The sequence below is a fragment of the Azolla caroliniana genome, unplaced genomic scaffold (assembly GCF_043228905.1).
Source record: "Azolla caroliniana isolate FFs.n. ecotype wild unplaced genomic scaffold, voAzoCaro1.0.p SCAF_6, whole genome shotgun sequence".
Lineage (NCBI taxonomy): Eukaryota > Viridiplantae > Streptophyta > Polypodiopsida > Salviniales > Salviniaceae > Azolla > Azolla caroliniana.
This window is the reverse complement of record NW_028230441.1, coordinates 3,578,383-3,594,993: the sequence shown is the minus strand read 5'-3', so window position 1 is coordinate 3,594,993 and position 16,611 is coordinate 3,578,383. Positions and strand designations below refer to the sequence as shown.

At 38.1% G+C, this 16,611-nt stretch overlaps 2 protein-coding genes across 5 annotated transcripts; one reads left to right on the top strand and one right to left on the bottom strand.

The window, feature by feature from the left end:
* The first annotated feature begins 426 nt into the window (after positions 1-426).
* On the top strand, positions 427-5,640 carry LOC147862642 (putative copper-transporting ATPase HMA5). Of its 4 annotated transcripts, none has more exons than XM_087321427.1 (7): positions 427-576; positions 1,155-1,501; positions 1,840-3,249; positions 3,409-3,663; positions 3,763-3,885; positions 4,167-4,652; positions 5,049-5,640. In XM_087321427.1, the coding sequence occupies exons 2-7, from the start codon at positions 1,169-1,171 to the stop codon at positions 5,487-5,489; spliced, it is 3,048 nt and encodes a 1,015-aa protein (XP_087177553.1). In that variant the 5' UTR covers positions 427-576; positions 1,155-1,168; the 3' UTR covers positions 5,490-5,640. The 4 variants fall into 4 exon arrangements, with proteins under 4 accessions (XP_087177553.1, XP_087177551.1, XP_087177552.1 ...); XM_087321425.1 differs by having other exon boundaries at positions 1,151-1,501; XM_087321426.1 differs by lacking the exon at positions 427-576 and adding an exon at positions 653-672 and having other exon boundaries at positions 1,151-1,501.
* Positions 5,641-6,498: 858 nt separating this feature from the next.
* On the bottom strand, positions 6,499-8,260 carry LOC147862641 (putative UPF0481 protein At3g02645). Its single transcript, XM_087321430.1, has one exon. It carries the CDS (start codon positions 8,180-8,182, stop codon positions 6,665-6,667), a length of 1,518 nt encoding a protein of 505 aa, XP_087177556.1. The 5' UTR covers positions 8,183-8,260; the 3' UTR covers positions 6,499-6,664.
* Positions 8,261-16,611: the final 8,351 nt, after the last annotated feature.

Sequence of the window (16,611 nt, the reverse complement as noted above, 5' to 3'; positions counted from 1 at the left end):
ACATTACATACATACATACATACATACATACATACATACATACATACATACATACATACATACATACATACATACATACATACATACATACATACATACATTCATACAAACATACATACATTACATACATTACATACATACATACATACATACTACATATGGAAAACAGAGAGGGACTTGGAATGGGAACCTACCCACAAAACATCGAAGAAGAAGAATGCGCAATGAATGCAAGCACCTGTGGAGATCCCTTTCCTCCGTAACTACATACATTGCCCGACAGAAATCATTCATTTTTACACATGTCTTCCTCTTCTTGTTCATCCTAAGCTTCATTGCTGAAGAACCTCACTCACTTTTCTACGTACATTCATCTGTATTTTTTCCTCCTCAAGTAACGTGATCCCCCCCCCCCCCCCCCCCCCCCCCGTTTTTCTTCAATCAATTCTATTTTCAGAATGCTGTTGGGAACTCTACATTGATTGGGCTTTTCTGCCCCTTCATGACCCGGCTTATTTGGAATTATGCATCATATATATAATCAGGGCTGATTCATTTCTCGAATCCTCATTTTGGGTAAATTTGCTGGCCGTATTTCTGTATCTCATGATATTCACAATTGTAAAATAGATTATATACCCTCCTACCTGCATACACACAACACGCCAATATGTATGTATGCAAGTAAGGATTGATGATGCATGCATCTGTTGTGAATTATTGTATGTCTTGTGAGTTGTGACTGTATGCATGCACAAATCATGGGTGCATTTGTTGCGAATGTATGCTGGATGTATGCATGTGTTGTGAATGTATATACATGTGATGTGATTGCATGCTGTTATGAATGTACGTCTCGTGAATTTATAAATGTGACATTTGTATGCTTGTATGTGTGTGATGTGATTGTATGCTGTTATGAATGTATGTCTTGTGAATTTATAAATGTGACGTTTGTATGATTGTATGTGTGTGATGTGATTGTATGCTGTTATGAATGTATGTCTTGTGAATTTATAAATGTGACCTTTGTATGCTTATATGTGTGTGATGTGACTGTATGCATGTAAGTGGTTGTTTTCTTACATTGTTTACTATTATTTGTTAGTATTAACTACAGTGATTAAACATTGTGCATTTGGAACTCCAGCCAGGTCCAAGTCACCAAATGGCAGCTGCTCATATAGTCGACATGGCATTCATAAAGAAGGTAGTGAAGAAGAAGTGCAATAAGGAGAGTAATAATAAGAAGTCTTCACAGGTAGCACTGGTTCCAGTCCCTCACTATCCATCAATGCCTAGTTATCGACCATCACATGACATGATGGTCATCCATGGATCATCACTGTGTGAATTGAATCTTCAAGTCATCGGAATGGAATGTGGAGCTTGTGCTGGGTCCATAGAGAAATCTGTGAAGCGCCTTCCAGGTATCGAAGATGCAACCGTTTCTGTCCTTCAAAATAGAGCTCAAGTCATATATAATCCATCATTCATCCATGTAAGCAAAACATTTATTTCTCTTTATTGCGATACTCTAAAAAGAAAGTGTAGTTATATATGATTAGGTGAGTTGCCATTCATATTATAAGTAAAACTGGTGCTTAGTGTCTTCTTTTTATTAGTTTTGCATCAGTCAAATATATAAGTTTATGTCCGAAAAATCTAATTCTACATGATTCATTTGAGCTTCTCAAAGATTTTCAATGCAAGATATGATTCTGACAATTAACAAGCTTTTGAAGCATGAATTCGTGTTTTAGATATTGATCTTCAATGCCATTTCCTGACACACCACATTATCTGAAAAACAAAATTCTTTGTGTCGAATTTTTGTAGGAATTAAAAATTTGTGAAGCCATTCAAGATGCAGGATTCGAAGCTCACATAATCCGAGGCTTTCCTGACAACCAAGAAAGAATGACAGTTTGTCGGTTACGCATCAAGGGCATGACATGTACATCATGTTCAACTTCTATAGAAACTAGCTTAAATAAAGTACTTGGTGTCAAGAAAGTACAAATAAGCTTAGCAACAGAGGAGGCACTAATCCAATATGATGCCAAATTCATTAACTACAAGAAAATTATAGATAAGATTGATCATGATTTAGGATTTATGGCTTCCCTTATAAGTGTTGGGGAGGAGAGAAACAAAGTAATTTTGAAGGTAGAGGGCGTTCATACAATTCAAGGAATGCATATGATCAAAATGTCTCTTGAAGCTTTACCTGGTGTAGATTTAGTAGAATTGGATGTAGAAATTGAGAATGTGATTATCTCATACGATCCTGATCAAACGGGACCTAGATACTTCATCGAAATTATTGAATCAATTGGAAGTAACTACCAAGCTAGCCTCTACAACCCTAATGGTCATGGTGGAGCCGATAGAGCTAAAGAGATAGCACGATACAAGAACCATTTCCTTTGGAGTTGTACTTTTACTATTCCAGTTTTTTTCCTCTCCATGGTGTTCATGTATATTCATGTTCTACATGATGTCTTGGAAATCAGGGTTGTGAACATGTTGACAGTTGGCCAACTTCTACGATGGATTCTAGCGACGCCGGTTCAATTTGTATTCGGAAGGAAATTCTATATCGGTGCATATAACGCCCTCAGCCATGGCAGTGCCAATATGGACGTGCTAGTCACCATGGGTACAAATGCTGCTTATTTCTACTCTGTCTATATCGTCTTACATGCTGCGACATCACCTGGTTTTACTGGAAACGATTTTTTTGAGACTAGTGCCATGCTCATCTCTTTCATCCTACTAGGGAAATACTTGGAGGTTTTAGCAAAAGGCAAGACTTCGGAGGCAATTGCTCAACTGTTGGAGCTTGCCCCAGAGACTGCCATCCTACTCGATATTGAAAAGTCTAGTAATAGTGGAGGTGGCACAGTGCTTTCAGAAAAAGAAATAAGCACTCAACTCATACAACGCAATGATATAATCAAGGTTTTGCCAGGGTCAAAAGTACCGACAGATGGTATTATTGTCTGGGGCCATAGCCATGTTAATGAAAGCATGATCACTGGTGAATCCAAACCAGTGCAAAAGAAGCAAGGTGATGAGGTGATTGGTGGGACGATGAATGAAAGTGGAGTTTTGCATGTAAAAGCTACTCGTGTCGGGGCTGAAACTGCACTAGCTCAAATTGTACGCCTGGTGGAAGCTGCACAGATGGCTAAGGCACCAGTTCAGAAACTGGCTGATGGGATTTCCAGATACTTTGTGCCCTTTGTAAGTGTGTCATTTTGTGGTAAAGAGTTTGATAAGTTGCACTTTCTAAAAATAAAAACAAGTCCACACCTTTTGTAGAATCACTTGAGAATTTTTTATTTTCATTAGAGCCATTTTAGAGCTAAATGCCTATTAACCACATTACATGCTTTTTCGAAGGTTGTTATCTTTGCGGCTGTCACATGGTTGGGGTGGTATGTATCAGGTAGAAACAATTCCTACCCAAAGTCATGGATTCCATTATCTATGGATGAATTTGAACTTGCCCTTCAGTTTGGAATTTCGGTACTCGTAATTGCATGTCCGTGTGCTCTTGGTTTAGCGACACCAACAGCTGTAATGGTAGCAACTGGTAAAGGTGCCTCACAAGGTGTTCTTATAAAGGGAGGGCAAGCACTGGAAAGTGCTCATAAGGTAATTGTACATTCCTTCTTGTGTTTTAGTGCCAGCTTCCAAGGATATGCAAGGTGTCATTTTGATTTCATCTCTCTCGTTGTGTGATCATTTGGCCAGGTGAATGTTATGATATTCGACAAGACAGGAACACTTACTGTTGGAAAACCAGTTGTTGTTACAACACAACTATTCAAGAATATACCACTTCAGCACTTTTATGATGTCGTTGCCTCCGTTGAGGTTGGTTGCAGCTACTTGGAAATTCTCAATAATATTTGTACATGCTCATAGCATACACAACTCTTTCCATTGATGGAGTAAATTAGGCTAGAGATAGGTCACTATGGATTGCAATGGCATGGACATATAAGAGCTATGGTTAATCACTATAGATACATTTCTTCTAGCAATTTGCATAAATGTACCATTATGATGGTATGCTTCCAACTATTTAATACAAAGTGTAACTCAAGTTTTTCCGTTGGCATTTGGAAAATGTAAACCATGCTCATTACATACAGGTTAACAGTGAGCATCCTCTTGCAAAGGCGATTGTTGATCACACAAGATTGTTGGGCCACAAAACCTCAAATTTGAGTTGGTTATCAAAGGTTGCTAATTTTAGGGCCATTGTTGGTCAAGGAGTGTGTGGTGAACTTGAAGGCAGAAGGCTAGTATTGGTAGGAAATTCAAAGCTAATGGCTGGATTCAATATCGATGTGCCAGAAATAGCAATGGAATGCCTGAAGGACACAGAGAAGCAAGCCCGAACAGGGATATTGGTTGCTATTGAGAGTGAAATAGTCGGGTTGATAGCCATCTCTGATCCACTAAAGGCCGAAGCTCCAGCCGTAATATCTATCTTGAAGTCCATTGGGGTCCAGAGCATAATGGTGACGGGAGACAATTGGGGTACTGCAAATGCGATTGCGAGAGAAGTTGGTATTGATCGAGTTTTCGCAGAGACTCTACCGCAAGGAAAAGCTGAAAAAGTAAAGGAACTACAGGTATGCTTGAAAATGTAGAAAGATTGAGTTTTAGGGAACTGCCCATCCAAAGAGGCAATCCATTGTTTCGAGAAGCCTAGTTTGAAAAGTAGTTAGAAGTTGTAATGCCCTTGTAAATGAAAAGCACGGAATGAAAAACATGTCGGTCTATTTGTTCTGTGCTGCATATATTTTTAGTATTAAAAGTTTGAAACCCATTAAAAAACACATACGGCTTATGGATCCCACTCTGCAAAATTCCCTTATCTGCACATGTACACTATTTACACAAAACAAAAGGGTATACCAAGGTTTCTGCCTCTATTGCATCATATTCTACTTTGTATGAAATGCCATGTTTAGAAAATTGACGCTTCTGATGTGTGGCTCATAATTTTATTGATTTCTGTTTTGTAGTCTAGCGGGAAGACAGTAGCAATGGTAGGTGATGGTATAAATGATTCCCTGGCTCTTGTAGCCGCCGATGTGGGAATGGCAATTGGTGCCGGGACCGACATCGCTGTAGAAGCTGCAGATATTGTTTTGATGAAAAATAATTTGGAGGATGTTGTCACTGCAATTCACTTATCAAGGAAAACATTCAATCGAATACAGCTCAATTACTTTTGGGCTCTTGGATACAATGTGATTGGTATACCAATTGCTGCTGGGGTGCTTTTCCCTTTTACTGGGTTTCGGCTCCCACCTTGGCTTGCTGGAGCTGCAATGGCTGCATCTTCTGTCAGTGTTGTCTGCTCATCACTATTTTTGAGATACTATAAGAAGCCCAAACATTTAACACTAGCTGGAGTGCCAATCACTACAAAGAGATCATCGAGAAATAGGTCCACTAACTAGATGTGTTTGGTTTACGGTAATAGTCTAGATGGAAATAACCACAATATCCCCTTGAATGCATTTTGAAATGCATGAGTTTTGTGCCTCTCCCTATCAATAATGGAAAAACCTTAAGGATGTGTAAGGAAAAATGAATATTTGTTGCATACAACATTTGAGGATTCCTTGCAAAATAGCACGTTTCTCATGTGCCCGTGTATACTTCCATTCAATGTTAGTGAAATATTTTTCAAGGAGGCTTAAGACAAATACGCACTGTCCTTGATGAGCATTTGCAAGTATAGAGTCATTAATGTCTGTATAGCATATGCATAGTTTATAGTTGGTGACCTTCAAGTGCCATCCCCTTCGAGTTCCTTGGAACTTCTTGAGCCAACAAATGGGGACTATTCAACATTATATCATAAAGGTTGTCCCATGTACACATCCTCAATCTCCCCTTGGATGAAGGCATTCTTCACACATGGAGTTGCCATCCATTAACCATGGGCAAGAACGGTCCAAACTGTCAGCATCTTTTCTGTCAGAGCAGGTGCAAATTTGTCATCATAGTCTTCTCCATTAGTTTGAGCATAACCTTGGGCAAAAACCCTAGTGGTGCATTGATGATGCTGTAGTTGAAGTTGCACTTGAGCTTGTACACCTATCAACATCTCATTGCCTTATTGTGTAGTGGAATTGGGATGAGGTGCCTTGTCTCACTGTCATAGAATGCTCAACTTCTCTTAAACTGTTGCAATGGCCCTGCCCTTAAAAGAGTGCTTCTCGTCTTTTCACACATTCTATCCTCCCAAATTCCTAATTACAACCACAATTCATATTACTACACTCGCTCATTTCAAAGAGCCTTCTCAACTCGTGCCAACAATATCTCCATAACAGGAATGCATTCATGCCTCAGGGACATGGATGACACAAATCCAGACAATACTAGCATAATATAAATGTTTTTTCACAACACCTGGTTTCATGCATCATATTCCAGCCTCCATGATACTAAAAAAGACAGCCAGAATTTATGAGTCATATTGTTATGTCCAAAAACCATGATTCATACACATTTGAGCTCCCCACACCATGATTCCCAATGAAGAAAGGCACATCACACACTACTACACTTATTTAGCACACGCATCTCCCGTACTTGTTACATCAAGAAAAAACAGAGCTTATATTTAGCCCCCTCCACCCATATAGATCAGGACAGTGTAGTAGGTGATCACAAAAGTCATGATGAGGAGTGCTGCTGCCGAAATCACGGAGATGATGAGCCAAGGGCGAGACAAGTAGGTCCGCTTGAACTCGGCTTTCCAGGCATTTACCCGGGACTGGCAATGCGCCGACAACTTTCGAGCGATCAGCTCGTGCGATTCCGAGCATACACGCATCGTGTTGATGCAGAGGTTGTTCCACATTTGCGCCACATCATGATTGCTGCCGATGTCTTGTGCCAGGACACCGCGCTGGACCAATAGGGCCACATCCTCCGCGGTGTCGACCAGCCCGTTCATGAATCGGAAGTAGGAGACGACCGAGACCTTGTCGATGAGATGGCTCTCGTAAGCGATGAGGTTTCGGAAGAGGCGTTCGGTATCGTCCCCGACTCTCACTTTCGGGATGAAGAGGGTAGTGGACCCGGCATCGTACCAGATGGAGCTCATGTTCCCGGCCTCCGTCTCCCGGGATGGCTTGAGATGTATGCCACAGTTGTAAAGCTCGGACGCTGACGGGAAATGGGTGGGCTTTTGCTCGACCTTCGAGTCATGGCTGCCCTTGAGAGTAGAAGTCACAATGGCATACAAGCTATCCAGCAAATGCTTCCTTTGATTCACTTCTCTCAGTGCATCCTCCAACACGCGCGGTGATAGTCCCGGGAAAGGCAGCGCCTCCATAGCGAAATCCTTCACCAGCAAGCCCAGCACATCCTCCGCCTCTCCGTCGCCTTGCCGGCATCTCTGATCCAATTTCACAACCTCCAATAGCACCTTCATGGGCAATTGATTTTCTAGCAGCACCAAGTCCTGGAGGATGGACTTGCGGAGCGGCCGCGGGAAGCGGCTACAATAGTAGCCTTTGTACACGGCTTCCCGGAGCTTAGATTTGGATCCGGATGGGTCAGTGGCACCGGGACCCCCATCCACACCCACACGCACCGCCAAGGCTTTGTTGTCCTCCAAGGCATTGCACCGGAGAAACTCTACCACGAATGCGGCATCCACCGCCATCATGTAGGCGAGCTTCTCGTCCCCTCTCGCGCACTCGGCGAGATCGGTATCGTATTCGGCCCGGATGTCGGCCGCCATCGATTTGAACCTCTCGGCCAGGGCCATGAGATCGCCCCCCGGGAAGCATCTCCCGACGAGGTATGCCGCCACAACCTTGTGCTTGGCCATCTCCTGGGCCGCGATCAACTTGTACCGCTCCGTCTCCACCGTGATGGGGAAGGAGCTGTGGTGCGGGCCGAGGTCGTTGTGGTAAGGCCCGATGGACACCACCTGGGGTATGAAGGCCTCCAGCTTGAGTCCGCGGAGGGGGCTCGATGCCAGGAATATGGACGGGTTCGGGGCGCACTGCCGGTGCTCCGCCTCTTTTAGCTCATTCTTGATGTATAGCACCCACGAATTCTCCGCGTTCCTTTGCTCGATGTCCGCCGCATCCTCGCCGCCCCCGAGGAGCCCATTGGTAAAGCTCATCTCACTTATTCTTATGTGAATCTGTGTAGTGGGTTAGGAGGGATAAACTCTTGGGGTGTTAAAACTTAAGACACTTGGAGCGACACAACCAATCAATGTTCTTTCCTCTCTTGAGTCTTAAGACAATGCGCCTAAGCCACAACAACAATGAGAAAGAAAAGCATCACAAGGAATTGCAATTGGAGCCTCTTTAAATGTTATGTAAATGTGGACTTCATGTATTTAAAAAAACCCCCTTCTTTCCTTTATCATCATCATCTTCTCCTCTTCTTCTTTATTTGTCTTTAATATCTACACATTTGGACATCTATGATCTACCTACAAAAGGTGCCAACTCAGCCCTATTATGTATGTACCCATATATGTTAGGTTTCTCTCGGACACTTGCTACCAACATTATATGCACTTAGTATATGTGTGTGTGTGTGTGTGTGTGTGTGTACGAGTGCATGTACGTGCGTCCCTCATCTTGTAGTACTTTATACACGTCCACTATAGCAGGAATATCGAGCAACCAGTCAACTATAGTGTGTATCGAACATGCTCGTAGCACATGCAAGAATCGTGCTTTTAGAAACGGGGGTGGGGGGCATTGTTGTTAAAAAGAAAAAGGCGTATTCTTTGCTTAGAATACATTTTTCAGAATACTCTTGAAGTATTTTGTGTTTTAGAACTGTCATTTTAAAATAATTCACGTATTCTAGGTATTGGACGTATATTAGCAATAGCAAGTATTCAACATTTTCAAACAGAATAAAATAGTAAAAAATGTTTTTAACAAACTTTAGAATTTAAGAAGTATTAATGTTTTCTACACATACTTAATGTATTCTATCTATAGAATACGTATTTTAAGTATTTAAAAAAAAGGTAGGATAGATATTTAGCAAATGTATTCTACATGTATTGTATGGTAAATATTCTACAACAATGACTAGGATTGTGTTTTACTCTAATAGAATGTCATTCCTACACTATGAACAGTGAATAAAACACAATCCATGTTGTATAGAAAGCTGCATTCCAACACCCCCTAGGTCCCACTACAAGTTTATTGCAAAGCTACGGTCCAAAACCAACCGACATCGCATTGCACTCAACTACAAATGTCTACCCTAGGCCCCTTGTAACCCCCACCCTATAGTTTCTTTCTTCTAGGTTTCGACTAAAATTGTTTCTATTCTTATGTCTACCTTTGTTTTATATTTATACGCCTTTACTGATTTCTTTCTTTCTTTTTATGACTGTTTTATGTGTAATATATATGTTGTTTCCTATAGACATTGTTTTTACATCTTGTAACTTTGCTAATTTTCGTTTGTTATGTGTACCTTTTTGTGACTTTTTAATGTGTTGTTTGTGGGAAAAACTGGAAAGAAACAAATGAATTTCTTTTTACGTATATGATTTTGGTTTTGTTTGTGGAAAAATGAACAAGAAACCAATCAACTTCCTTTTCTATGTATGCATGGATGTATTGGTTTTTGGATAATGTTGAGAGTTTTATGGGTTTAAGAGGTTCAATTCAACTAGAATAAAAAACTATAAATTATAATAATTTATCTAAACATGTTAAATTTTAAATTTTGTTTATCTAATGTTGCAAATTTGTTATCTATATATTTTAGTATATCCTATTTAAATTGTGCTACAAATGAATTATTCTAATTCTTCTTTGAGAGTTTTTTGCAATAAAAATTAACGAATAATTGTTGAACAGCAAGGTTCATCCTTTGGATATTATCATCATTAGTTGTTTTAAATATACGTTATAACTATGTAAATTGATTTCACTCTCTCTACGACTTAGGTCACTTCCATTCTCTCTTTGGAATTGAGGGGGTTGCTAATCATATCTATGAAGTGCATGCCATTGTGAAGCTAATCGCCAACCCAACCTTACCACTGATGTTTGTAAGGCTCGATCCCCATTCGATGGAATGAATCCCCTTTCCAAATATTGGCAGATTACCCATGTATTGCAATAGAAAAAAGAAAGTGTTAGCATGGATATTGTAACTTTTGCATATTTTTTCCCAACTAGCACTACCTACTTCTTATGGCCATAATAATAAACCATAGTGCTACCATTTCTTGTATTGATTGTTGATGGGAACTACTTTATTGCCACACCTTGATCATTCTATTGATAAATGATGGGGCATTATCATTGTAAATGAACAATAAAAGTGTATGTTATAAGGGTGATTCCATGCATACCTATTTGTATGATAACATCAACATATTAGGTGGGTCCTTCCAAGTTAATTTAGCAAACTTCACTCACTCTCTTCCAAATACAAATTCTTATTTAAAACAAAGAGTAAATCCAAAGAGTTGAAGGGAGTTCTAATTTGGCAAATTTCATTATTAGAATTTAGAGCAAATACAAACTCTTTCCTCAATGGAGTGTTTGTCTTGCCTATTGGGAATTCATCATGTTCCACTACCCGTGTAGATAGTAGGAAAGCATACTCCATTGTAACACCCATTGTAAATAGTGTTTTTCACACAGATATTGATATAATATGTGTGAAACTGTTTTCATAGAGAGAGAGAGAGAGAGAGAGAGAGAGAGAGATTCTATTATCATCTTCAGAGGTCAAATATAACCTATGAGACCAAAAATATTACATTTCACGTGATATGTGTGAAAGTGAGTAGTGACTCTCGATGTTCAAGAACTTTACCAATGAATGTCGCAATCAAGAGTGCACATTGTGGTTGTGAGAGAAATTCGTGCAAGGATTGGACTAAGTTGAAGATATGTAGAAAGCATGGTCGAATATGATCAAAGGCAGAGCATTGTATCAAAGTGTGATACTCAAACTCTCGAACTTATTCAGGGCAAAGTGTGCATAGCCGGCCGCTCTCATCACTTGTGCCCCAACGCCCTGTCTCACATCGCAATGCATGTGAGGTAAGTCGTATTGGAAGCAATGGTTCGAATGGTAGATAACGAGATGGGCTCTAACATATATCGATGTGTACAGTTTCCCCAATCCGCGAAGAATATGGTTTTGTAGTTAGGTGCAACATGTGTAGTATAATGTGTGACGCGTGAGCCTACATTTGTCCCATGTCATGATACATTGGCGTTGCAAAAACGCCTCATTTACGGAGGAATCTAGTGATGCATCATGAAGCACGTGTCTTGCATCCCATCATCCAAACCATTTTTCCATATCATGAATCTAGAGAGAGAGAAAGAAAGAAAGAACGTCTTCTAAGACCAAAATTGGCCCATGAGACAATTGGTTTACAACAAAATTGGGGTATTTATCCATTCATCGAAAGTAAATAAAAAATTACAACTGTTGAGAATCGAGAACACCTACCCACATGTATGTGTATGTACATATGTATGTATGTATATATGTGTGTGTGAGAGAGAGATTATTGGGTTAATAAATGTACCTACCCCCTACAATAATTATGTCCTTCAATAGTGATTACAGCATTAGTAGCTACCTTGTAGCTTGCAACTTCCAACAACAATGCTTTTGTAACCAATGTTGTATGAGACATTGAGAAGGACAATGTTACAAATGCTATTCCATAGTCTATAGAGACATGGCATGATGTAGAAAACAAATATACACTTGAATCCTAAAATAGCAATTGGTAAAACTAAAATATTACAATTGGTAAGTAGTACTAAGATTTATATTTGGAAGGCAAGGTGCTTCAATGTATTCTAAAATGTGAGAAAAAACGCGCTTAGGTAAACGCAGGAATTTGGGCAGAGATTGTGCATCACTGCATACTCTAAAAGATTGTTTGGATAATATAAAAGGTGTCACTCAACAAGTAGAATTGCTACATTGAAACTTCATGCCATATGGGAAAAATGTATATTTTATAAGGTGGAGTGGTTTTACTCTACATTGAAATATTTATTAAAGCAAATCTATAACTCAAAAAACAAAGGTAGTTAACATATATATATGTAAAATAATTTCTTGTAGAACCTCGGGGGCGATTGATCTTAATACTAATGTAATCTAGTGTCTTTCTTTGTAAATATAAAATGTTTTTGCAAACATGAGTTATTACTTTGTGCATGTATCACATTCTTTACAAAACAAGAGATGCAACTATTGAGTTATGAAGATAATTGGATGGAATTTAAGGGAGCATATTCACACTCTAAAATGGATGCCATGTAGAGAAAACTTTTGAATAATCAAATTGTCAAAAATTAAAGAATATATTTAAATGCATTAGATGAAGGAAAGATGTGTGATGTGCTACATGCGCGTGTAGTGTGTGTGTGTGTGTGTGAGGGAAAGAAAGAAAGAAGGATATATTAACGTCTTCTAAGACCAAAATTGGCCCATGAGACAATTGGTTTACAACAAAAAATGGGGTATTTACCCATTCATAGAGAGAGAGAGACTCATCTTTCGTTCCGTGCTAAGGTGTTTCTTTGGCGTGTGATTGTTGGTGGGTTGGCTTTGGAGATGGCTTTAAAACGTAGGCATATTTCAAACGGGACATGTTTTTTTACATGATGGTTGAGGAAGGTGCCAAACATAGGTTCATTACATGTCCGATTGCTAAAACCATTTGGGTTGTTATATCACAAATTTGGGCATCGAGAACGGGCAATATTCTATCACCTTTTAACAGGGTTTTTATAAGTTCGTGTTTGACTACCTTAGGTATTGGGGGATGTGGTTTAATTGGACCATGAGAAATGGGTTCTTATTTGATGGACTTCATGGGGTAACACAACAACTCCGTAGGATGAAAGGGAAGTTGATGTGGCAATTTTCGCAACTATGTTGATTGAGGATGTTGTCCCAAGAGGAGATAAGGGTTGTATTATCATCTTGTTTTAATAACAAACATTGATTTACGAAAAAAGAAGAAGAAGAAGAAGATAGAGAGAGATTTTATTATCGTTAATAGTTATAAGACATAAAATATGATTTATTGGGATTATAACTGAATCATTTTTACATATATGTTGTGGAATTGAGTAGTGACTCTCAAATTTCAAGAGTTTTATTGGTAAACATTACAATAAAGAATTTTGATTGTGTGTGTGAGAGAGATTTTATTATCTTTAATAGTTATCAGAGATAAAATATGATTTATTGGGATTATAACTAAATCATTTTTGCATTGTACGTGCAGAATTGAGTAGTGACTCTCAAATTTCGAGAATTTTATTGGTAAACATTACAATAAAGAATTTTGATTGTGTGTGTGAGAGAGATTTTATTATCTTTAATAGTTATCAGAGATAAAATATGATTTATTAGGATTATAACTAAATCATTTTTGCATTGTACATGCCGAATTGACTAGTGACTCTCAAATTTCAAGAATTTTATTGGTAAACATTACAATAAAGAATTTTGATTGTGTGTGTGTGTGTGTGTGTGTGTGTGTGTGAGAGAGAGAGAGAGAGAGAGAGAGAGAGAGAAAGAGATTTTATTATTGTTAATAGTTATCAGAGATAAAATATGATTTATTTGGATTACAACTAAATCATTTTTACATAGTATGTTTGGAATTGAGTAGTTATTGTCAAATTTCAAGAAGTTTATTGGTAAACATTACAATCAAGAGAGTAGTAGATTGACATCGAGAGAGGAATGTGTGTAGGGAGTGGACCAAATTGGCTATATATGGAAAACAAACCCAAACATGGCGCATTGTATCAAAATGTGTAACTCTTAAACTCCCACACTTGTTGAAGGCAAAATAGGCATAGCGGATGAGTTACCTCATGTGTGACCCATTGTCTCATTTCACATTGAAGAGAATGTGAGCTAAGTTCGACTAAAACAATGGTGTTAATGGCATGGTTTTTCTCACATATGCCCCAATGCCTTACATGGGCTCTAACATGTATTGATTGGTGTGGTTTTGTAATTTGGGGCAATGTATTATATCTAAAATGTGAGCTCCATATCTTTCCAGAATTGTTATGAAATAGCCTAATTCACATAGAAATCTATTCACTCAACGTAAGGGCTTACATTAACATAATTATTAATGGGGGAAGATTTGTAAAGAGAATACAATTAACCAAATCTTAATGAATTTATATAATCAACACATTTTAAAAGAGGTGGGGCTTGGCTTATATAACTCTATATTCACACTAGTTTTTGATGAGAGTGAGTGGTATATCTTGTATAATTTATACAATGGTTGTTCTGTTACATATGAAAAAGGAGGTGTAGTCGTCAATACTCACATGTGCTTACACATAATGTGAATGGCTTATCTTATCTCAGCACTTCATTTCTATATCAACTATGTTGAATAGTCATATTGGTTGTTAGCAATGGGCACGGTTTCGGCTCGAACCGAACCGAACCGTTAAGCCATGGCTTAACGGTTTATTGGTTCAAAGATAAATAAACCGTTTGGTTTGGTTTCAAATATTATGATCTGGTTTGGTTTCAGTTCGGTTCAGTTTTGAATATCATGGTTTAGCGGCTTATTAGTTTATCGGTTTCGGTTTGGTTCGGTTTTGAATTTCACGGTTTAGTGGTTTTGACTTATGTGGTTTGGTTTAAAGATTTAAAAGTTTTGAAGGTTTAAAGGTTTATAGGTTTGGTTTGGTTTTGGTTTATGATAAACTAATTTCGCTTGGTTCTAAATTTTTCATAAAAGGTTTGGTTAAAACGGTTTGGTTTAAATGGCTTCATAAAATTAAAACTATTTGGTTTGGTTTTTAATATAAAAAAATGGTTTGGTTTGGTTTCAAGGCCAAGAAACCGAACTGAACCGCGCCCATTGCTATTGGTTGTCACTTTGGATTGTCACCACTCACTCTTTCTTACCCCCTTCACCATTGATATATCAAACAGATTTAGGCCAAGCTTCAATGTTTTCCAAGCTTGTTTATTTCTAGTGCTTAAAGTAAAATTATCTACCATTTGTCGATCAATTATGACACTGGAAATCAATGTCTCCAGCTACAATCTACTCTCAGATGTCATAGTACTTCACCTCAATGTGCTACATGGGCACATGGAACATCAAGCTCTATGCTAATAAGATGTTTCTAAGGTTATTATCAAGCCATCAATCGAAGTGTTAAACTCTTTAAAGATTTGTTTAAGCCACATAACTTCACAAGGGTAACCACTCCATGCTATATTTCACCTCTATACTTCATAAAGTGATGGTTTTAATGTTTTTTTTACACCAAGAGATGCCACGACTTCGCAAAGAGCTCATAGAGACTCTATTTTTAATCAATTGAGCATATACACATTTGGAAGGAAGTTAAAAAGATAAAAAATGATTGTTATTTAAATCAATTTCTATTCATTTTTATCCATTTGTTTATGATTAACGGTATATTAATTTTGTTCTGTTGCTTTTATTACTAAAAACAAAATCGATGCCCTCAAGGGCAGCTCCGATGGAGTTGAAAGACAACGAATAGCCTTCATCCAACAATGGTCGTCCTCTCCCTTTCTTGAGTCAGTGGGCATCCACATAAGATGGAACTATCGCGTCCCTACAGGGAGTTTTATTTTTGGATAAAAAAACAAAATCGAAGTTATAAATAAAAAGAAAAGAAAAGACAGAAAAACAAAACAAATAAAATGTACCATGCAAAGTTTTTAAACAAAATAAATAAATTTATGATCATTGAATTTTTCTTCTTCTACTAATTCTACTACTTCATTCGGGAAGATTGTAATATTTTGAATAATAAATTTCGAGGAGTCATGTCCAAATACCATTGTCATTGGTGCACACCTCCTCGAATCAATTATTGAAACATTCCAATTGCCATTCTTTGGTGATACATTTTGTACATATGCATTCTATATGAAATCTTTCATGAAAAAGGTGCTTTATGAGAATCCAAAGCCATTTCATGCCAAAACACCCCCTACTTCTAGGTCCAATGTATAAAGTTGATGAAGTGATGCTTGCACTATCAACTTATACATGGAATTTGATTATTGCATTACATGACTATGTGTCACACCAACAACACCTACTTTTGGGTTCAATGTATATAGTTCATGAAGCACATATGCATAAAATGTATGATGTGGAAAATGTCCACATGATCAATTCATGGCAAAGCTATATTATACCAGTAGGTGATTGATTGTCACACCAATATCGCCTATACTTGGGTTCAATGCATAAAAGTGATGATATGAATATGCATAAAATGTATGCCATGGAAAATACTCACATGATTGATTCGTGTCAAAGTTTTAGACACAAACTTTGATTAGGGCATGCATTATGTGACTCTTTGTTGCAGAGTTTCCTTCCTAAAAACACTATAAAGTTTTGGAGAATTAGATACATGCAAAATTTGGTAGAGGTTACAAGTGTTATGCAATCAATTGGGAAGGATTCATGTGCATTAATAAGACACGCAATATTTTATTATGACGACAATTATTGCTTTAAAGATAAATCAACATGCA